This window comes from Chrysochloris asiatica, unplaced genomic scaffold (assembly GCF_000296735.1).
Source record: "Chrysochloris asiatica unplaced genomic scaffold, ChrAsi1.0 scaffold00038, whole genome shotgun sequence".
Lineage (NCBI taxonomy): Eukaryota > Metazoa > Chordata > Mammalia > Afrosoricida > Chrysochloridae > Chrysochloris > Chrysochloris asiatica.
The window spans coordinates 1,247,936-1,271,735 of record NW_006408556.1 but is presented as its reverse complement, the minus strand read 5'-3'; the positions used below and the strand labels follow the sequence as shown (position 1 = coordinate 1,271,735).

Here is a 23,800-nt window from a genome sequence, read left to right as displayed (position 1 = left end):
CCTTTCTCTCTCCAACTCATTTCACACTCTCTGAAATGAGTTTCTTACCTGATCTCAACTCCAGTCCTTTCTCTCTCCAACTCATTTCACACTCTGAAAACTCAGCCCTGATTTTGTAATTTTCCTGTTTTAAAAAGTCTGCAGAGTGGCAACACTTATGCGGTCATATGGGAATCAGTAAGAAACTAACTTAAAATATAGGTTTCCAGAACTTACCATCCCTGAGTCTGAATCTCTGGGCAGCAGTTTTGGGGCATTTGTGCTTCAATAAATTCTTTAGGAGATTCTGGTGAGCAAAACTAGGTTGCTTAGAATACAGCTCTCAACTCCTGAGACTGGCATCCAGGGCTCTCTGCAGTCTGGGGCCTGATTACTCAAAGCTATCCCAGACATGTAGAGATTTTGTGTCCATACGGATTCTAGGTAAGGAGTCCAAAATTTATGCCAATCCTACTATTGTCTTTGGCTACTTCTCTCACCCAATTACATCAGCACCTTCCTAAAGACATGTCCCTTTCCTCAGTCCTACCCAGTGTGCCCTCCATCTCTCTCTGAGATGACCATGCCTTCCACTTTCTAAGAAAAAGGAGTCAAAACCTGTGACCTCTCATAGCTCTCCCCTGCTCCCACCCTCCATCCTTCCCCTTTTCTCTGTGAGAAGTCTCCTTGTTTTGTTTTTCCCTCAAAGCTGCAGCAACTTTATTTGTAAAAGAAGGCTCCCCAAGACAGACAACCACAAAGAAAGAAACGATCCTAACTGCTGTAAAGAAGATTAAAGCCACTGCTTTAGATAGGGGGTGTCAAGGAAGCTGCTCTGAGCAGAGACTAGACTGAATGAGGCAGTGAGGTGCTGATAGCTGAAGCAGGGTCATCCAGATACAGGGAAAGGTCCCAAGGTGGGAACATGTTTTTTTATGCTCCAGGAACAGCCAGGGAACCACAGGGGTCAAGTGTTATGATATAAAGCCCAAAAGGAACCAGAGCAAAATAACAACAACAAAAAAGAAGTCCCCCCCCCCCCCATCCCAACTATATGATCCCAAACTGGCAGATTAGGGTAACTTGTCCTGGAAGAGCCAGTCGTACCACTTGCTAGTGGCCATGCCTAATAGCACAGAGCAGTTTTCCATCTTGCAGTCATCCAGCTGTCCTGTGATCTCAGTCTCCCAGTATTGCAGGCCATGCTTCCGCCCGTCATAAACCACCCAGAGTCTTTGGTTGCCATATGGTCGAGGCCCAGCCACATCTCAGCCTCGGTGCCCACGCTCTGGCATAGGTACTCATAGAGGGCATAGTTCTCAGAGGCCTTCTGCGGAGTGCCCAGAGTGCCTCCCCGGGATATGCAATCCTCACTGGGCGCCTGGGAAAAGGCCAGGAAGCACTTCCTGTGCACCTTAGTGCCCTTCAAGCAAACTGTCTGTAAGGCCTACTCCTCCTTCAGCAGAAGCATCTCCTGGGCCAGGCTGTCCAGCTGGGTCTTGAACTCCTCAGACATCTTTGTTTGGGCTCACGGAACATCTTTCTTGACATTTGCTGCCTTGTTGGCTTTAGGGTTTGGTGGGTCAGCCATGACCTCAGAAGGTCTTTTCCTTTTCAGGAATTTTAAACCATCTTTAAAATTCTTTGCTTCCATAGCTCTCTGAAATCTTTAACAATAAATAGTCTTGTTGAAGTGTGTGCGGCTTCTTTTCATTGTTGCAGTATGAATGGTGCTCTGCTATGACATATTATATCGTAGCGTAGTGGTTACAAATTGGGCTGCGAATCTTAAGGCCAGCAGTTCGAAACTACCAGCTGCTCCGCGGGAGAAAGACGAGGCATTCTGCTCCCGTAAAGATTTATAGCCTTGGAAACCCTGTACATGGTCGCTATCGGTTGGAACCGACTGGACAGCACTTAACAACAACAACTCAGAACCAGTAGTCACAAGCTTCTTGTTGATCAACTCCACCCCTTACAATGTGGCAGCGCACTGCGTGTTGACTAGTGGGCACCATGGAAGTGTCCTTGTTTTTGTTCAAGGCTCTTCTGTCCACCTCTTGAAGGAATTTCCCTTGGTTTCCTCAGGTTTACGCCTCCCTTCTCCTCCTCTACAAGCTAACAGGAACAACTGTAGTGAATGTTTTCTTCTCTCCCACCTTTGAGAATCCCTGATCCCCCCTCTGTGGCAGTGCTGGGGCATCAGAGGAGTAACCCACCATCTCACATTGGGGGGAGCTCCCTCACCATCTCCCACTTGCTCCTCAGCCCACTCTAGTGCTGCTCTGCTTCTCACTGCTGCAGCCACCTTCCCTCCTGAGCTCTGACCGACTGCAACCTGCATTTCCTTGATGTTCTTGTCTTCCTACAATTGTCCACTGGGCCCCTTTGGTGGTCCTCTGCCTCAGCTTCTCTGACATCTCTTTGTGCAGAGTCTCTAAGCACTTGCTCTTCATGGTGTGTTCTCCTCTGCAGGCTTGTCTCTAAGTCAGCACCACAAAAGTCAAAGATTCAATTCTTTGCCTTCTTCTTTTGTCATTGAATCTCGTCTTCTTAAATGATCTCATTTAATGCAGACCCTTTTCCTCAGATCCAGACCCTTTATTAGAATTGTCCATTACAACGTCACAAGGGAAAAGGGGGCTGTGTGCTCCTGGGGAGATCTCAGGTCTCAGAAACCGTGTGGAGCAGTTCTCCTCCCTGAGGGGGCTGGGAGTCGGAATGGCCTCCACGAGGTGGGTTTGGGTTTATTATAACACAGTTCTCATCCACCAGGAGCACCTCAGGATCCAAACAGGCCGAAGCTAACACACAGTTGCCATCACAAGCGTTTCCTCTGTGAGTCGTTCTTTTACTTGGCTTGGCGGTGGTGTCTCCATCTCCCACAACACAGTCCTGGACGTTATCCTGACCTCTGGATTCCCTTCACCCCACATCCGGTGGGCAGCCAGGCCCACTCAGCTCCTCATTCTGTCTAATCGTTTTCCCTCACAGCCCGGGATCAGTCCCCGTGCCCTCTCCTCTGGTTAATAGGGTGCTTTTCCTCCCTCATCATCCCACCCACGGAGCCCTTCCTGCCTCACCCACAGCCCCACAGTCCTGAGGAGGCCCCGCTCACCCCGCCGTCTCTGCTGACCCGGCTACTACAGGCATACAGAACCCCGGACCTCAGAGACCCCCACCCTGCCGCCCACCCATCCCGTGGTCTCACTCACCTCGGCGCTTCATGGTGACCTTCTCGTCCAGCTCGTAGTTGTGTCTGCAGAACGTGTCCACAGCGGCCCGCTTCCGCTCCAGGACCTCCTCCTGGCTGTTCCAGTTCTCGGCGTCAGGCCGCCCCAGCTCCGTCAGCGCCACGAACTTCCCCAGGTCGCTGTCGAAGTGCGCGTGCTCCTCCCGGTTGTAGATGTATCTGTCGATGTAGCGGTGGGTCCCGTTGAACTCATAGCAATCCTGGGGTCCCTGGATCAGGTAGTTCTCTGCGGGGAGCAGGGCCACATGAGGGGAGCCTCCGCACAGCCTGGGGTGTGGGAGGAGGAGAGCAGCCACAGGGGAAGCCCTCATCCTCCTGCCCCAACTCTGACCTCAGACTCATGGGCCACTCAGGTCCTCTGTGCCTGGACTCCTGCCTCCCAAGAAGCAGCTGTGTGTATTCACAGAGCTCCCCCTCTTGGTGTCTGTCCTCCTGTCTCTACAGCACAGAGCACTGTACCCCCAAACCCTCACTTCAGGGCGGATTTCCATTGCACTCCCTCTCAAGGTCAGCTCACAGAACCTTTCTAGGCCTCCGTTTTCACACCTCTAATGTGAGAAAATACTATGTATTATTTCAGAAGGCCATTCCAGCATTAAATAACGAAAAAATACATCCAGGGAAACCTCTGGTCGAGAAGGGAAAAAAATTATATATCTTTTTCCACCTGGGGTGGTGCTGTGGGATTAACACTGGGCAAAGTGGGCAGTTCAAAGCCACCAGCTGCTCCTCAGATATCCTATGTGTTGTTGTTAAGTGCCGTAGAGTCTGTTCTGACTCATAGTGACCCTGTATAGGATATCCAAGGAGCGACTGGTGAGTTTGAACCGCTGACTTTGTGGTCCAGTGCTTTATCGTACAGTGCCACACCATACAGGGTAGCCATGAGCCAGACGACTAGATAGTACACAACCATAACAACAAAATGTGTATTTGTGTTGTTGTCGTTAGGTGCTAAGTCAGTTCCTACTCCTAGCTACCTTGTATAGGGTTTCCAAGGCTGTAAAACTTTACAGAAGCAGAGAGTTTCATCTTTCTCCCATTAAGAGGAAAGTGGGTTTGAACTTCTGACCTTGTGCTTAACAGTATAGTGCTTATCCTACAGGTCCACCAGTGTAGGCTCTCTCTCTCTTTATATATACAGATAGAGATTGTGACTCATAGCAATGCTACAGTACAGAATAAAACTGCTCCATAGGGTTTCTGCACCACCAGGCCTCTCTCTTTTTCTCTACCTATATGAGGGGACTTCAAAAATTTCCTGCAAAAATGGGATGAAAAGATGATGGAGTTTTCCACAAAGTTTTTGAAGTCTCCTGAAATGTATGTTCAGTGATCTTTAGAGAGTGGTGAACATACTGAGGAGAAAGTAATCAGTTATGCTGGCAGCTGAAAGGGGTGATGGGGGCTTCTGAGAGTTGCTCTGGGGTCTTAGGGAGGAGCAGATTCTCACTAGAAGGAGCAAAGGGGAGGGCCCCTTAGGTTGAGGACCTGGCAGGGGCTGAAGGAGCTGGGGAAATGGTGAGCAGTGCTGGTCTCTGTCTGAAGTGCCTGCCTGATATTGACCCCCCACCCCAGTGATAATCTTGGCACAAATGTCACCTCCTCCATGAAGCCTTTTCCTAGTTCCTCTGTTCCACAGTTAGATAGCCTCTCTATGTACTTTCCTTACATCTTGCATATATCTTAATTTTGCTCTTATGTCACCTACTGGAAAGATAGAAATACTTACCTTAAAGTCTGGCATAAAAAGTCTTCCTAGACAGTTAATGTATCTATTTACTTTATAGATATGGCTGTGGGAAAATGACTTTTAAAAGCCACCTTGATTAAGAAAAATCATCACAACATCCAGAGACCTGGGGATAACACTATTGTTCCTAGAGTATCGATAATGCCATTTTGATATAAAGAAACACGTCAGTCTCTCACTACATTGTTCTGGCAGGAACAATCCTGAACATCAATAACAAAAATAAACACATTTGTGTTTGCTTTTGTCTGAGACTCTTTGGGTCTGTTCTGTTCTTGGTTACATTGGGGGAAATTGAGGTTGTGTGATTGTTTTCATATCTGTTTCATCCTCTTCCAGTTAACTTCTCAAGGTAAATACCTATTGTCTTATTCTTTGTATATCTAGCATCTAATGTTGTTGTTATTGTTAGGTGCCATCAAGTAGGTTTTGACTCATAGCGACCCTGTATGATGCTCAGTAAATCTTTGTGTATCAATGAATGACTCAGCAAACAAAATGAATAAAGGGAAGTAGAAAAAGCTTATTAACTTTGTCTTTTTTTAAATGACGAACTCTGTTGCCTCATTAAAATGAATATTACGAATTTAAATAGCACTTCCAATTTATCAAACAACTTCTGAGACCACATGTGATGAACAGATGTGGTGGGGTTGCATACGTATTTTTAAGTAGGTTGACCTATGGGTTATTTTTAGCCATATCTGAAGAAGGCTAAGCAAAAGGAATGGGGAGAGATTTCAACAAATATGAGGAACCTAAAGCCCCACACAAAGCTAGGGTTGCCAGTTCCAGCTCTAAATATTGGGGATCTTTGGAGAACAGAAGAAAATAGGTCCAGAGGTTGCAGGAACAAGAAAGCAGCAGGCATGAGGCTGATCTGAGGCTACCACGGTCCCCACAGTGATTTTCAGAATAATTTTACTTCATCTGGTGAATTCGGTCCTACTTCACTGCTCGCCAGAAGTTGTACTACTGGTGGCAGATGACAGAAAAGAATGGATTTACCATGAAAACCTTCAGTCAGCAGTGTCAGTGCCCAGACAGTGCCCCTTTTTTGCTCAGATTTCCCGACCTGTCTCCTCTCTTGTGCTTTGTGCCCTCTGAACCCCTAGTCTCCTTCACACTAGAAGTTCTTCTGTGTCTGTCAGCCAATTGCTACTCCTCACCTAAATCCCCCAGTTCTGGATGTACTCCCTGTAATAGTAGTAGGTTGTTCCTTATACTCCTTCCTCATTTAACAGTCAGGAAACATTTATATCAGTTTAAAAAAGTTATTTTAAAACTTAATTTTTTTTTTTTTTTTAATGAAAGTGTATGTTTATCTATATACTACTTGAGGAACTCTTGGAACAAGTCTAAGTTATCCAAAATATGGTGTGAAAACCACAGATCTAAATGAAATGAGGAGTCCTGGTGTGGTGCTGTGGGTTAATGCACCAGACTGCAAAGCTGTTTGAACTGCAAGGTCGGCTGTTCAAACTCACCAGCTGCTCCTTGGAAACCCTATACTGGGTCGCTATGGGTCGGAACTGATTTGACGGCACTTAACAACAACAAGAACAAATGAAATGAACATTCCTTTCTCAGCCTTAGCTAAAGATACCCTAACCAAGTTCTGGAAAGGCAGTGAGAATCACTTTAACAACAACAAGAATAAATGAAATGAACATTCCTTTTTCAGCCTTAGCGAAGGACACCCTGACCAAGTTCTGGAATGGTAGTGAAATCACTTTCAACAAGAATTTAATCCATTTCTGGAACCATAACCTCTCTTGCCACCTTCCTCCCCTCTTGCCATCACTGTCCAAGGGATTTAGGAACTTCCGTTGCCCTAGAGAATAAAGCCATCTCCCTGAGCACTGAACCAGCAGGTGATGCCAAGAGTCAGGACATCCCAGTCAAGGGTTTTCTCTGCTTTCCTACACGTTCAGATATAGAAGTGAGGCTTCCCAAGAAAGTGACCCTGCTGAACTTTCTTTTTCATTCTTGTCCCTCAAGAGCTAACCCAGACTTCTGTATCTTACTTTCCACAACAGACAGGCATATTGACCCTTGGCAGCATCTCCTCTCCCTGAATCACTGTGTCTATGCCCCGGGAAAGAGAATGGGTCACTAGTTAAGAACAAGGGGCTGAGCCTGATTGTCCAGCTGGAAAAGGAAGACCCTGAGCTATGACAGGAGCTGCACAGCCTCAGAGGCTGGGCCCCTACAGGGAAAGGCTCCTGGGAGATGATCGCTGACACAGGACCTCCAGCAATGGCTGCTCTGCACTTACCTGGAGTGGCCCTGCCCTGGACCATGGGACTGCTCAGCATCATCAGTAACACTGTCAGAGCCAGTGTCCAAGTGACCATCGTGGAGCCAGAAAACGATGGGGAGTAATATAGACTTGCCATCAGGGAAGGACTCAGTAAATAGAGATCCTTTCTGAAATATCAGAGATCATGAACCAGAATTGACTCCTATGTACGTTGGGATTAGACAGACTCTGATAAAGGAGCCAATGAGTACTGAGCTTTGTAATGAGTCATCACTCACTGGGTAGGAGCTTAGTGTGAGAGGTCCGACAGTGTAAGTTTATGATCCTCTTAAGATGATAGATGGAGGGCTGTGATACTCATTTGAGCAATTGGATAAATTATGCAGTTTGGAGACATTATATGTTTTCCTTGCTCTGAAACTGATCTTGAACATTCTAATGGCCCATGTATGGGCATCATCATTCTCCCCATTCCTGTCACCTCTCATATCCCCTTAAAATATAGTCTAGAAGTGAGTAAACACTATTTCAGAACTCAGCATGAGACCAGGATTTTATCTGCCTTGTCTCTGTTGTAAGGAATATTTAGTCCTGTTAGCAATGAGCGGTACAGAGATCCAGGGTTCCTCTATAGGACTGTCATTATAGTAAGTTTGTCTCTGTCTAGCATCATTTATTAACATGGATAATTAAGATGTAAGTAAAATGCTAGCTTATAAAATACAAGAAACAATTATGAGTGTCTATTAGGAATCAGGAGTCAGCACAACACTGTGGGAGAAAGCTGAGATTCTGCAGTAAAACTGCCTGTGTTTGACTCCATTTTTTTGGTCACTTCACTTGTTGTAGAAGATTGGAGAGAATATTTCACCCCTCCAGTCTTGGGTAATTGATTTTTAGAATGGACATTAACAATATCTGTCTCAGGTTTGATCTGAGGACTAAATAAAATAATATTCTGAAGCACGAAACACAACATCTGGAACACACTAATTCACTTGTTGTTGTTAAGTGTTGTTGAGTTAGTTCCAACTCACTGTATAGAGTTTCCGAGGCTAAGAATCTTTGCAGGAGCAAAAAGCCTCATCTCGTTCTCGACTGATTGACTATACATAATACTTACTAATAATGCAAGGCTACCATAAAATAAAAAATGAACAGAGTATCCTTTGTTGTTACATTCAATGTTCTGTAACCTTATCCAAGAAGTATTTAAACTAAAAATCTTTGAAATAGGAACTCAAGGGTAATGTTTTTATTATGATAAAAAGAGTATACAACATTGCATGTAATAGAAAAGCATTAGAAATCCCTCTTAAAAATACATAAAGGTGCCAATTGTTACCATCTTGGACATGCTTACATGAAAATGAAATAAAAGGGATAATAATTTTAAGAGAAATATCAGTGTTATTTTCAGACTGTTCACATACCTGGAAGACTCAAATAATAGATATGAAGCTATAGAGACATGCAAATAAAAACTGTGATGGTAAATTACTTTGCTCTTACTAGGATGTGACTAAGAAAAACAACTAAAGAAACAAAAATAGGAAATAACAAATGTTAATGAGAATGTGGAGAAATTGGAACTCTTATTAATTGTTGGTGGGAGTACAAAACAGTACAGCTGCTATAGTAAACAGTTTAGCAGTTTCCCACAAAAGAATTAAACATAGAATTAAACCATATGGCCCAGCAAATTCAATCCTAAGTATAGGACATCCTGAAAGAGACCCGAAAGCAGTGTGAACAGACACATGTACATCAATGTTCATTTCAGGGCAATTCACAATAACCAAAAGATGGAATTAAGCCAAATGTCCATCAATGCATGAATGGATAAACCAAATGCAGTATATACATACAACGGAATACTACTTAGCCAAGAGAAATGAAGTCTTGATTCATTCTCTAAAATGGATGAACCTCAAACACCTTGCTGTTGTTGTTATGTGCCGTGGAGTCGGTTCTGACTCATAGCAACCCTGTACAAGGTTTCTGAGGCTGTAAATTTTATGGGAGCAGAAAGCCTCAGCTTTATTCTGCGGAACAGCTGGTAGTTTCGAACTGCTGACTTTGTGGTTTGCAGCCCGATGCGTAACCACTACGCTACCAGAGCTCCTTTCAAACACCTTATGATCAGTGAAATAAGTCAATCACAAAAGAACAAATATCGCGTGACCTTGCATATATGAAATAACAAGGTATGGATACCAAAACTTACTAGTACCAGGCATGGGAGGGAGGGGAAAAGAGGAGCCAATGTTAGTGTCTGTTTATCAGGATAAAAAAGTTGGCAAGTTATTAGGAATGGTGGTTACCAACATGATGAACGATGACTAATGTAATTGGTATCACTAAATTGTATACTTGAACAATGTCAAATAGACAAATGTTGTGTTGTATATACATATATATTTACAACAATATAAAAAGAAATAAGAATTATATAATAAAAATTATCTGAAAATTTTACTAACAAAAGTAACCAGGAATAGGAAGTTATTTAAAAATCAAAATAATTCATGTTAAGACCTCTAAATGAAACCATAAAACTTTTACATAAAGAATTAAATAAAAAGAAGACTATCTCAAGTAGGTGGGAAGAAAGTTAATTATATTCCTTGCTAGATAATGCATTTGTACCTAAATGCTAGCAGAATAATTTTGTAACCTTGATGAAAAATTTTTTTAAATCACTTAGAAAGAATAATGGACAAAATCTTCCACATTAATGTGAATATCGGAGGGGAGGGTGGGAATGGGGATGGGGAAATGAATGAAAGAAGACTTGTTTCTAGTTGTCATAACAATCACATATGAAATTATATGATAAATATAACATAATATAAAACAACTTCCTTCAGAGGAATGTTTGTATGACTTATCTTTTCTAGTCTCTTCCTGTAACCCTAAAAATCAACTGTACTTGGAAATCTGGGCCATGTTAGTCTCTGATTTTTCCATCTATTTTCTCAGCCCCTTTCAGTATTCTCTTTACCTAGCAACAGAGGATGTCAGCTCTATTATTTCTTTCATTGGCTGAATCTACTGAAGCTGTTTCCAGTCTACTTTTTTTGGCCATTTTTAGGTTGTACAAGCTCACATTTTCCAAGCTCTTGTCTACCTCCACTCAGCTCTGTTTCCTGTGTTTAAAGTGGTCATTATAGACCCCACAACATGCCTTCAGAAGAGAAAGTCCTCCAGACCAAAGCTGTAATCTTAAGAGCTCTGGTTTTTCTGCTGAGTCTTCAAAGTACTGGGGCCATCAAGGGTGAGTGTTAAGGTGGATGCAGTAGGGTTGGGATGAGAGTAGGAGCAGGTTTCCATGAATTGTTGCTGTAGAAATTAAAGATTTTAAGAACTCGTTGATCTGTTTTCCTCCCTTTTTAGTTCCCTTTAGTGAAATGCCCCTTTGTTCTCTCTCATTCTAATGATGATGGTAATAATAATAGCCAATTTACCAGACACTAACTATTTTAGTTATCTAATAGTTAGTGCTGCTATGCCAGAAGTATCACAAGTGGATGGATTTAACAAACAAAAATTAATTTTCTCAAAAGTAAGGACACTAGAAATCTGAATTTAGGTGCCAGCTCTAAAAGGAGACTTTCTCTGTTGGATCGGAGGGCTCTTGGTTCTTTAATGATTTCATGTGCCTTAGCATCTATCTTCCCTATCTCTACTTACTTGTTGCTGTCATTGGTAGGTGCCGTCTAGTCGATGCCGACTCAGACAGACCTGCTGCACAACAGAACTTAACACTGCCTGGTCATGCACCATTCTCACAATCTTTGTTAAGCTTGGGCCCATTGCTGCTGCTGCTGCTGTGCCAATCTACCTCATTGGGGAATCTTCCTTTTTTACATGGGCCCTCCACTTTACCTAGCATGATGGACTTCTCCAGGGACTGCTCCCTCCTGATAATGTTCTTTTAAGAATCATTCTGGCTGTACTTCTTCCAACACAGATTTGTTTGTTATTCTAGCAGTCCATGGTACTTTTAATATTCTTCTCCAGTACCATAACTCAAATGCAGCGATTCTTCTATTGTCTTCCTTATTCACTAGGCAACTATCATATGCATATAAAGCTATTGAAAATACCATGGCTTGGGTCAGGCGCACCTTAGTTCTCAAACTACTAACATCTTTGCTCTTGAACACTTCGACGAGGTCTTGGGCAGCAGATTTGCCTAATGAAATACATCTTTTGATTTCTTGACTGCTGCTTCTATGAGTGTCGATAGTGGATCCAAGCAAAATGAACTCTTTGACAACTTCAATCTTTTCTCCATTTATCATGATGTTATTTACTGGTCCAGTTGTGAGAAATTTTGTTTTCTTTACATTGAGATACAACCCATACTGAAGACTGTGATCTTGGATCTTTATCAGTAAAATCTTCTTCACTTTCAGCAAGCAAGTTTGTTATCATCTGTATATTGCAGGTTAATAGTCTTCTTCCAATCCTGATGCTACATTCTTCTTTATATAATCCAGTTTCTCTGATTATGTGCTCTACATATAGCTTGAAAAATCTAGGTGAAAAAATACAACCTTGGTGCATACATTTGCTAATTTTAAATCATTCAGTGTCCCCTTATTCTGTCCGAATGATTGCCTTTCAGTTTATATACAGGTTCTTCCTGAGCACAATTAAATGCTCCTGAATACTCATCATCCACAATGCTGTCCATAACTTGTCGTGATTGACACAGTTGAGAATATTTGCATAGTAAGACACAGACAAACATCTTTCTGGTATTCTCTGTTTTCAGCCAAGATCCATTTTACACCAGCAATGATATCCCTCATTCCACATCCTCTTCTGTATCTGACTTGAACCTCTTTGATTGTTACTGGGAGAGGGAGAGAGAGTAATTTACTGGTGGATAGACAGTGAGCTAGAAGACAGACAGTAAGAGGGAGGTGGGCAGAAGTATGATGAAGGCAGGGGAAGACTTTGGGAGAAGTGCAAGAATTAAAGGGAACAGAGGTAAATACTATTATATACACAATCCTGCAACAACAGAGATACATGAATAGGTACAAAGGTTGAACAGGTATGGGAGGGTGAGTGGGAGAATATACACAAATATATAAAGGTTTGATAGAGGATATTTGCACATGTGTATTTATCTTTGCTGCAAACATATCCAAGAATATGGTGGGGCACATTGGGGGCAAAATGATGAAAGAACTGAAGAAAAATTCAAGCCTCAACTTGAAATATTGAAGGATTCTATGGGCAAAATATTGAATGATGTAGAAAGCAACAAAAGAAGATGGAAGGAATACACAGAGTCACTGTACCAAAAAGAAATGGATGACGTTCAACCATTTCAAGATAGCATATGATCAAGAGCCAATGGTACTGAAGGAAGAAGTCCAAGGTGCACTGAAGGCATTGACAAAAAACAAGTCTCCAGGAATGGATGAAATACAAGTTGAAATTGTTCGACAAACTGATGCAGCACTGGTGGGACTCACTCATCTATGCCAAGAAATTTGGATTAGAAGAGATCCATATTTGTACCCATTACAAGGAGAGGTGACTCAATGGAATGTGGAAATCATGGGACAATATCATTACTCTCACAGGCAAGTAAAATTTTGCTAAAGAAATTTAAAAATGGTTGTAACAGTACATTGACAGATTACTGCCAGAGGTTCAAGCTGGATTCAGATGAGGATATTTATGCTGAGGGATACCATTGCTGAGATTAGATGGATCTTGGATGAAAGCAAAAAATGCCAGAAAGATGTTTATCTGTGCTTTATTTACTGTGCAAAGGCTTTTGACAGTGTGGATCGTTACAAGCTATGGACAACATTGTGGAGAATGAGTATTCTGGAACACTTAATTGTGCTCATGAAGAACCTGTAATAGACCAAGAGGCAGTACACGGCCAGGGCTCCTTCCTATGGATTGTTGCCATAATTGTCTTTCTAAATTGAAAATTTTTCATTGCACTTTCCTGTTTAAAAATCCATCAATAATTCTGTGACTTCCAGGATAGCATTTAAAATGAGCTTTGCATGCAAAGTCTACTATCATCTGACTCCCACTTGCGTCTTTCTCTTCTAATGTGCTGTCTCATATCCAACCTTAACTGCCTCCATACTGGATTCTTGGTTGTTCTCCATATGTATGTATGTATGTCATGCTTTTGAGCATTCTTCTCTGTATGCAAGAAATATCTTTTTCTTGTTTCTCACTATCTAAATTTAAGTAACATATTCTTCAAGAAACCTTATCTAATGACTTATTTGGATTCAATGTCCTTCATCTGTGTCCCTAATAGTACCTTGGGCATACTAATATTTCTGCATTTATGAAATCATGCCTTATTGTCTTTTTACTTGTCTGTCTTTCTTAGTGGATTGTAAGCATTTTGAGGCAATAATTTGAATCTTCACTGTCTAACAATATTTGGCAGATAGTAGGTTTATAATGATTTATTACCTGCATAAGAATATATTTGAAAGAAAATAATTTGTATCAGATTTTTTTTACAGACCCAAGAATTTGTCTGAAAAGCTTATAAAGAAGTACTCATTCTATTCCTGCAGGCAATTTTGTTCTTAGTAATCCTTACAGGATTTAATCCCTTTTCATTTTACCTTCTTTTCTGAAAGTGATTCCTCTATACTTTTAACACAGAAGAGGAGCCTAAGTTTCTTTGTGGAGAGATGATTTCCCTCTCATTTGAAGTGCATTGGAGTCCTGATGTAGCACTTTGGGTTTATGTGCTGGACTGCAAAGTCAGTTTGGACCACAAGGTCCGTCTGTGGTTCAAGCTCACCAGCCACTCCTCAGAAATACTACACAGGGTCGCTATGGATCGGAACTGACTCGACGGCACTTAACAGCAACAATAGAAGTGCAATGAACTGTGAACATCAAGGTCCATGGTTCAAGCCCACCAGCTGCTCTGCAGGAGAAAAAGAAGGCTTTCTACTCCTGCAAAGATTTTAAAAGCCTTGGAAGCCCTATACAGAGTCGCTATGAGTCGGAACTTACTCAAAGGCACTTAACGACAGCAACAGAAGTATATAAGCACATGATGAATCTTTACATGTTAGGGCTGCTATCTGGAACATTCATGAATTTGCAATTTAAGCCAGGTAGCCCCTAAAGTTTCTTTTCACTCCTATTTATCCATCATTCTAAACCCAGAAACTCTCTTATTTTCATTGTTTTATTTAATGATGACAGTTTCTTTTGTTCTCATGTTTGTACCCCTTTTTATAAACTAATAAAGATTAAGAGACAAAATAACCTAAATCCAATAGGCAACAAGTTAAAAATAAAGAACAAATTCAAACAGAATGTTTAGAGTCATTGCTGAGATAATGACAATACTTTTGAATTTAAAATGCTTAAAATAAACACTATCATGAACAAAGGAGCATTCTGCAGTTTTACGTTCATTAATTAAAGTGGAAACTTAAAAACTATAAAGAAGACTAAAACCTGAAGGATACTTTCTATCTCTTAATTTTCTGTTTCTCATTCCTTTCTGTTTAAATGGGAAAAATAGAATTCCTTGGCCTTGATGACTCTAAAAATACTTTCATATCTGTAGTCCTAGAATTCTGAGACCTTATGGGTAGAGAGAATCTCTCCTCTAGTTCTACCATAGCTGTACGATCTTGTACTTGTTACCTAAACTCTCTACATTTCCTCATCTGAAAAATGGAATGAATGCATACTACAGTATGAATGCATACTGAAAAGGTTATTGAGACATTAAATAAGTAACTATACAAGGGGCCTTCAAAAAGTTGGTGGAGAAATTCCATTATCTTTTAATTCCGTTTTCCATGAACTTTTTGAAGCCCTTTCTATATAAAGTAGAATGATGCTTAGTACATAGTACATGCTCAATAAATGTTACCTCACTATTAATTATTTGTGTAGGGTCAAGATGCCTTTTTTTCAAAGATCAGTGGAAGCATCTTTATTCTTCAATGGTACTCTTTTCTTATGTATTTCTCCATCTTTTTGGATTACAGTTATCTTTTATTGATGTTGTTGTAAAGGGCCATTGAGTCACTTCCAACTCATAGTGACCCTGTATAGAGTTTCTGAGGAACAGCTAGTGTGTTTGAACCACTGACCTTGTGATTTTCAGTGCTGATCCTATAGTGCCTCTTCAGAATCACCCTCTACTCTTCATCATTTACTTTTTGCTGTTACTTCTGTATCCCTGTTTCTTCTTTGATCTCTTTGCTCTTGACGTTTTTCTATCAATAAATATTTATCCATTTTCTAGTTTCCACTACTTGCATGTTAATGTTTGAATTTGATCATCTTTTTCTCTGCTCTATTTATGCAGCAGACCATGTGTCAACCTATGCCATTTTTGTACAGACACAAAATCCAACAGGGGAGTTTATGTTTGAGTTTGATGAGGATGAGCAATTCTATGTGGATCTGGACAAGAAGGAGACTGTCTGGCGTCTGCCAGAGTTTGGCCGAGCCTTTTCCTTTGAGGCTCAGGGTGGGCTGGCCAACATTGCTGTAATGAAGAACAACTTGGATATCATGATCAAAAGATCCAACCACACCCAGGCCGCCAATGGTATGCCAATCTTTGTTTCTTTCTCTATAGTCCCATTGGGAAGGGATGGGAGGGCGCCAGTGCCACAGAAAGGATGGGAGACCTAGATACTTTCTGCTGAGTGACCATGGGCTTAGTCCAGTACCGCTGAGGGTCACCCTTCTCACTCAAGAGGAAGGATGATCTGAATGAGTCTGATCGGTGGAGTGAGATTCTTGGTTCTGATTCAGGAACCCAAAGGTGCTATGAAGTATTATATTGGGGTAGTATTATACTGAGACACTAAAGGTGAAGTCATTTTATTCATCCCAGAACAGGGGGCTCACCATGTCCTGTTTCTCCTCTCAGATGCCCCCGAGGTGATTGTGTTTTCCAAGGAGCCTGTGGAGCTGGGCCAGCCCAACACTCTCATCTGCCATGTCGACAAGTTCTTTCCACCAGTGCTCAATATCACCTGGCTGCGTAATGGGCAGATGGTTACCGAAGGTGTTGGTGAAAGCCTCTATCTGCCCAGGACAGACTACAAGTTCCACAAATTCTACTACCTGACCTTTGTGCCCTCAGACGAGGACATCTATGACTGTAAGGTGGAGCACTGGGGCCTGGAACAGCCGCTCCTCAAGCACTGGGGTATGGAGACCCTTCCCTCCTCAATAACCTCCCTGGGTCCTCGTCATTTCCAGGGCCTGGTGCTCTCAGCATCTCCTTTCCCCACTCACCAGTTCTCAGTCCTCTTCTTAACCTAATATGCCAGCAAATGGTCTAGACCCTTCAATGCCCACACACATCCAGGTCATCCCTACCTCTCAGTGTACCTTCTGATTGCATCTCTTCCTTCTTTCCCCAGAGGCCCAGGAGTCAATGCAGGTGCCCGAGACGACAGAGACTATGGTCTGTGCCCTGGGCTTGGCGGTGGGCCTCATGGGCATTATTACTGGCACCATCCTCATCATAAGGGCTCTGCGATCCAGTAGTGACCCCCGAGCCCGGGGTCCCCTGTGAGTAAATCTGGGGATGGGTATCTTAGGATTCAGTCAGAGTAAAAGAGGAGGAAGCCTGGGAACTGTCATATCTGAGGAGAGAGGAAGTGATTTGATTTGAGAAATGTACACTGATCTCATAATAGGTTAAAAGCATTGTGTTACATAATAACAATACTGATCAATTGTTGAGTGCTTAATATGTGTCAGGCAGTATTCTGAGTGTTTTCCTCTACGAACTCATTTTATCCTCACAAAGATTCTGTGAGATAGGTATTATTATTGGCACCATTTTACAATGAGAGAGAGAAGCAAAGAGATACTATGCAACTTGACCAAGGTCACTAGGAAGTAATGGAGCTAGCTTTCAAATCCAGGCAATCTGGATCCAAGACTTTTTGTCTAAGCATTATTCTATGTTGTTGTTTTTAAGTGCCTTCGAGTCAGTTCCTACTCATAACGACCCTGCATAGGGTTTCCAAGGAGCGATGATGGGTTTGAACCACTGATCTTGCTGTTCAAGCTGACCTTATGGTCCAGTACTTACATTGTTGTTTTTTTAAGTGCCATTGAGTCAATTCTGGCTCATAGCCACTCTATATAGCAGCTCTGAGCATTTGGTGGGTTTGAACTGTTGACCTTGTGGTTCACAGTCCCACTCCCTCTTTATTTTATGAAGAAAAAAGCCAAATCTAAACTCTCAAGTAGCCTACAGCAGAACCAGTTAGATATTTCAATACACAATTACAATAGTGTGGTAGGTGCTTCATACATAGACAGGTTGTTTTCTATCTCTACCAAATACCACTTGCACTCATGAATGGCAAGGCTCATGTACAAATACTTCTTCTAGGGTTCCATAGTTTCCTATTGGGCCTGGTACTTAATACAGTCTATATACCTACCTGTTTTTATCATTCTTTCCTACTGATGGTCTTCCCATGATGATGAGTTCATATTACCCATTGTTATTATGATTCATTTTTATACTGCTATCAAACAGAGAGTTAAGCCAATCATCACTATTATCATTGGTGTTTGGAAATTCTCTTTTTATTTATTGTTCCCTTCTCTTCCCCAGTACCTACTGCCATATCTAACCTCTTACTCTGACCCTGGAGCTAAACATTCTAATAGGTTGTGTGAGCTTCCTTTGGCGTACTTATATCCTTATATATATGCTATTGTGTTAATGTACAAGCATTTTTAATTAATTAAAGCCATATTACATTATAAATCTAAATCTGTCATCTCATCTGTTGCTTCTGACTGTTCCATAGTATTCTTCTATGTGCATGCACTTATCTGCATTCTCCTTTGGAAACATGGATTGCCTTTAGTTTTTCATTATTGTAAGCAATGCTTCCAAATATACCTAAATCTCCTGAATGTATATACTCTAGAAAGGGGCTGCAAGGTCATTGGGGATGCAGCTTCTTCATTTGACTAAGCACTGCCCAACTGTTCATTAGAATGTCTGCACTAATCTGTATTTTCATATTTCCTCTAGCGGTACAAGAAAATTTCTGCCACTCATAAATCCACATCACTGTTTTCTAATTTTGCCATTTTTATGTGCATAAAGGAATACATTACTGCTGTTTTAATTTGTCTTTCTTTAATTACTTAGAGTGAGCAGGTAGCCTGAGCTTAGAGTCCTGAGCCTGGGGATGACATTAATGGTGTGTGTCTTACTGCAGGTGACAAGATTTCTGTGAAAGAAGAGAACTTAAGAGACATCTGAATTCCAGCTGCCCTGTAAATTCCTGTCCCAGCTTTTCTTTCTCACTTTCTGTGCTCTCTACCTTAGTGGTTGACTTACTAGCTGACTCCTTCAAGACCTGTCCTTTTTAATAGACAGCCCCTAGCAAAGCTACTGAAGCATAGAGAGTAATTAATGAACGTTGACATTTTTATAGCACTGTTGAGAAGATGATTCTCTGACTGGGATCCTCATCTTCTGTTCTTCTTTAAGTAACCCTCTATTGTCCTTTTCCTGAGAATTCCTGAGATCAATAAATCGTTCAATATTTCAGGGCTGGCAGACTCTGAGTCATTCTTGCTAGAAGTCTAAGGCATGTTGCATATGCCCTGTGCTTTATGAAGGTGGGTTTAGACTGGACCGTGGGTGTAGATATTTACTGCTCTGACCCCATCTGGATGTTAGAGTCTGAGAATATTTACTCAACCCCAGGCATATGGGGGATGGGAGTGAGGATATTAGGAGACATTTTACTTGAACGAAGCTGTGGTTAAATGTAGTTTGAAAACTACAATGATTGGAATTTCTGAAAGAAAAAGTTTGGTCTCTCTAGTAGAGATTTTAAACAGATCTGGATTTTAAGGTCATGTTGTTGCTGTTGTTGTTGTAAGTGTAGTCAAGTTGGTTCCTACTCATAGTGACCCTGTGTAGGGTTGCTGAGGCTTTACATCTTCACAGGATCAGGAAGCCTCATCTTTCTCCTGGAGTGACTGGTGGGTCTTGTTAGAGCACCCATAACCTATCCGCTTCCTTCCCAACACTGAACTGTAACACTAATGCTTTTCCATGGAGTACGTATGTTTTACACGTGATAAACCAAGAGTCCAGGAGGAAAGTGAGACGTGCCCTCAGTCCTTCATGGTTAATCACTCAACTGCTAATGAAAGGTTGGCAGTTCAAACACCCCCCACCCCACCTCCACCCCCAGTGGGAGAGGATCTGACAATTTACTCCTGCAAAAGCTACCATCTAGAAAACTACCAGGCAGCTCTAGTTTATAACTTGCGGTCACTTTGCATCAAAATTTATTTGATGGCTCCTGGCATGGCACTACAGGATAAACACTGAACTGCTAACCCAAAGGTTGGTGGTTTAAACCCACCAGCCATCCTATACAGGGTCGCTATGCAATGGAACGGACTCCACAGCAACATAATCTCCTCAGGCTTTCCTGGGATTGCAAATGGTCAAGCCGTCTGCTAAAAGCGGAAAGGTTGTTGCTTGAGACCCACCCAGTGGTGCCTTGAACGGCAGGCCTGGTGCTTTGAAAATTCTATGGAGCAGTTCTGTCTGCACACATGGGGATCACTACCAACTCAACAGCACCTGACAACAGCAGGGAGAGATGAAATTTTCAGTACCAGAGCTTTTCAATCAGAGGCTGAAAGAGAAGAACAGTGTTGATCAGGAAGAAAAGTATCTTTCTTGAGCAACAACTTTGTTTTTTGTTTGTTTGGTTTTTAAAAAACATAGATGTTCTCTAAATAGTAAAATAAATTGCATGAGATTATAAAAATAGGTGATTTTTTCCCCCTGTGCTTTAAAATTTTTAAAAGATAATTGACTATTTAAAGCAAAAGTATAAGGTATTTTAAAGTTTATGACATATCTGTAAGTAAAATGTATGTCAACAAGAACACAAATAATAGATGAGGGGAATTCTATACCAGGACAAATTTAGAGGTTCTAATCATCCTGGTGAAGTTCTGGTGTGACGCTTTGAACCACAGTCAGTTTGAACCACAAGGTTGATGGTTCAAGTTCACCAGCTGCTCCTTGGAAACCCTATATAGGGTCGGAACCAACTCAGTGGCACTCAGCAATAGTCCTGGCTCTGTGAGTTAATGCACTGGACAACAAAGTTGGTTTGAACTGCAAGGTTGGCGGTTCAAGCTCACAAGCTCTCTTAGGAAACTCTATACAGGGTCGCTATGAGTCAGAACTGCCTTGACAGCACTTAACAACAACAATAGTTCTGGTGTAGTGCCACAGGATAAGCTCAAGGTCGGTTTGAACTGCAAGGTCAGTGATTCAAACTCACCAACCATTCCTCAGAAACTCTACAAGGTTACTATGCATCGGAACCAACTCTATGGCACTTAACAACAACAACAATATGTGGCATAAATACAATATCAAGCATAACTGAAGATACAAAAACAGTGAAAGATAAATTATACGATGGGGGTCTCCTAACAATTAGACGTGTGTGCATCAAAAGATTTCACCAAAAGAGTGAAAAGAAAACTCAAAGGGAAAACATTTTTAGCAATGCCATATTGAACAAGGGGCTAATCTCTGAAATATATAGAAAACTTCAGCACCTCAATAATAAAAAGACAAATAATTCAACTTAAAAATGGGTAGAGGGCAAGAACAGATACTTCACCTAAGAAGACATTTAAATGACTAACAGAAATATAAAGAAATGCTCGCGAGCATTAGCCATTAGAGAAATGCAAATCAAAGCAGCAATGAAAGATCTCATTCCAATATTAATAGCAGAGTTAAAAATAACAGAAAACAACAAATGCTGATTAGGCTGTGGAGAAACTGGAACTCTCTCACACTGCTGGTGGGACTGCAAAATGGTGCAACCACTGTGGAAAACAATATGGCACTTCCTTAAAAAGTTGAAAATAGAAATACCACACGACCCAGCAATTCCTTTACTTGGTATATATCCTAGAGAAATAAAAACCACAACATGAATAGATAATTGCACACCCATGTTCATTGCAGTAGTATTCACAATAGCAAAAAAGAGAAACAATCTTTATGCACATTAATGGAAGAATGGATAAACAAACTTTGGTACATGCACACAATTCATCCTTAAAGAATAGTAGTGAATCTATGAAACAGCTCATAACATGGTTGAATCTAGAGGACATTATGCTGAGTAAAATTAGTCAATCATAGAAGGACAAATGCTGTATGAAAACACTGTTGTAAAACATCAAGAAAAGGTTTTTGCACTAAAAGAACCATTCTTCGAAAGGTTACCAGGAGTGGAAGAGGTCACTGGATAGATGTTGGACAAGTGTTAACTTGGGTGAAGGGGAAGGCAATATACAATTAGAAGGAGACCAGCAAAAAATGCTGGCGGTAGGGGAAAACACAGGCAAGACTGCAAGAATTAAAATCTATAGAGGCAAATAATGTTGTATACACAATCCTGGATAGACACAAAGGCTGAGTGTGTGTGGAAGGCAGAGTGGGAGTATACCCATGAAAAGTTATGACAGAAGATATTTATACATGATATTTACCTTTGCTGCAAGAAATCCATGAATGTAGTGGAATATATAGGGAGCAAAGTGGAATATACAAATACAACCAAAAACTTGAGGAAAGTTTCTGGGACTGGGAGTTCAGGGCCATAGCCTTGGGGGACACTAAGATCAATTAACATAGCATAGCCCACAGAGACAATGTTCTACATCCTACTTTGGTGAGTAGTGGCTGGGGTTGTAAAAGCTCATTTGTGGCCATCTAAGGAGCTCTGGTAGCATAGTGGTTATAAAACGGGCTGCGAACCTCACGGTCAGCAGTTCGAAACTACCAGTGGTTCCATGGGAGAAAGATGAGGTTTTCTGCTCCCATAAAGATTTACAGCTTCGGAAACCCTGTACTGGGTCGCTATGAGTTGAAACCGACTCCGCGGCACATAACCACCACCACCAAGGTGCAACTGAGGTGGCACTGTAGGAGAATGCAGTGGACCGAAAGGTCAGTTTGAACCAAGGTCTATGATTTAAAAAGGTTAAATAATATTGATGATTTTTGTGAAATAAAAATTCCATAAAGAAGGAAATAAGAGAACCAGAACAGGGGAAAAATATGAATTATATTTAACATTTAAAAATGGTCTCAATAAAAAACGATTTCATGTAGTTTTCATATTTTTTTCCAAAGTAGAAATCATTTTCATACCATATCAGCTATCTTCCAATGCATAGAACAAAATTGATTTTACTATATAGAATAGAAAAGTGCTAACACCCAACCACAGAAAAACAGAAAACAAAACTTATTTCCCAATCACACCTAGCAATATAGGTTCTTTTTCTCTCTCTCTCACTTGCTAATGAATAACTAGTATATTATGTGAATTCATGGAATTAACCCCATTAAAATCACAAATGCATATAAACCACTGTCAATAATATTAAGTATTTATACTGGATTGAACAGTGTACCTCCAAAATTCATGCCCACCTAGAGCTTCAGAATGTGATCTAATTTGGAAACGGAGTGTTTGCTGATATGAATAATTAAGATGAGTTCATACTGGATTAGGATGAGCCCTAAATTCAACATCATTGGCATCCTTATAAGAAAAGAGGAGACACACAGAGAAGAATGCCAGAAGCAGATATACGATTACCTTCGGAGGGAGCATGGTCCTGTTAATGAACCCCGGTGGTACAAAGTAACCACTGTTGATATAGTGGTTCCATGGATGTTAGCCCTTGAAAGGTTGGTGATTGCTGGTCCCTCAGAAGACAGGACTGACAATCTGCCTCTAGAAGATCACAGTCTTGAAACTCCTATGGAGCAGTTCTGGTAGCATAGTGGTTATGAATTGGGCTGCGAACCTCAGGGTCAGCAGTTCGAAACTACCAGCTGTACTGCAGGAGAAAGATGAGGCTTTCTGCTCTCATAAAGATTTACAGCCTCGGAAACCCTGTGCAGGGTCACTATGAGTCGGAACCAACTCCACGGCACATAACCCTTCTGATATCTTAATTTCAGACTGCTCACCTCTAGGTGTGGGGAAGAATAAATGTCTGGAGATTGACTTCTGCAAAACCAGCCATTGAAAGCCCTACAGAGCACAGGTCTAGTCTGGCACATGTGGAGTCAACTTGATCTCTTGTGACTGATACTTGAATGATAAAATGAGGAGTATTAAGGTATCATTTGTTGTTGTTAAGTGCTGTAGCATCAGGTCCGACTCATAGCAACCCTGTATAGGATTTCTGAGGTGTAGTGCTGGGTTTTAACTGCTGACCTTGCAGTTGAAACCAATCTTGCAGTCCAGTGTATTATGGTACAGCACCACTCCAACATATCAATCAGGATGTGATTAATCCCTGGCCACTAGTCAGTCCATTCCTTATTTCTAGGAAGAAATAGTTCATCATTTACATCTAGCAAAGTTGTTGTTGGAGCCACACAGGGTAACAGCAGTGAACAGTAATTTGGTGAAAAGAGATCTTTGTGGAAGGAATT

The 23,800-nt window shown here is 41.4% G+C and overlaps 1 protein-coding gene and 2 pseudogenes across 1 annotated transcript; 1 reads left to right on the top strand and 2 right to left on the bottom strand.

Annotated features, from left to right (window-relative positions):
• LOC102822934 overlaps positions 1-7,384 on the bottom strand; it is a 33,789-nt pseudogene extending 26,405 nt beyond the window's left edge.
• LOC102813396 lies at positions 1,030-2,435 on the bottom strand (annotated as a pseudogene).
• A 3,035-nt stretch (positions 7,385-10,419) lies between the features above and the next one.
• Positions 10,420-16,822, top strand: LOC102831961 (HLA class II histocompatibility antigen, DP alpha 1 chain-like). The gene is made up of 4 exons (XM_006860341.1): positions 10,420-10,525; positions 15,596-15,841; positions 16,169-16,450; positions 16,668-16,822. Exons 1-4 carry the CDS (start codon positions 10,432-10,434, stop codon positions 16,820-16,822), a joined length of 777 nt encoding a protein of 258 aa, XP_006860403.1. The 5' UTR covers positions 10,420-10,431.
• Positions 16,823-23,800: the final 6,978 nt, after the last annotated feature.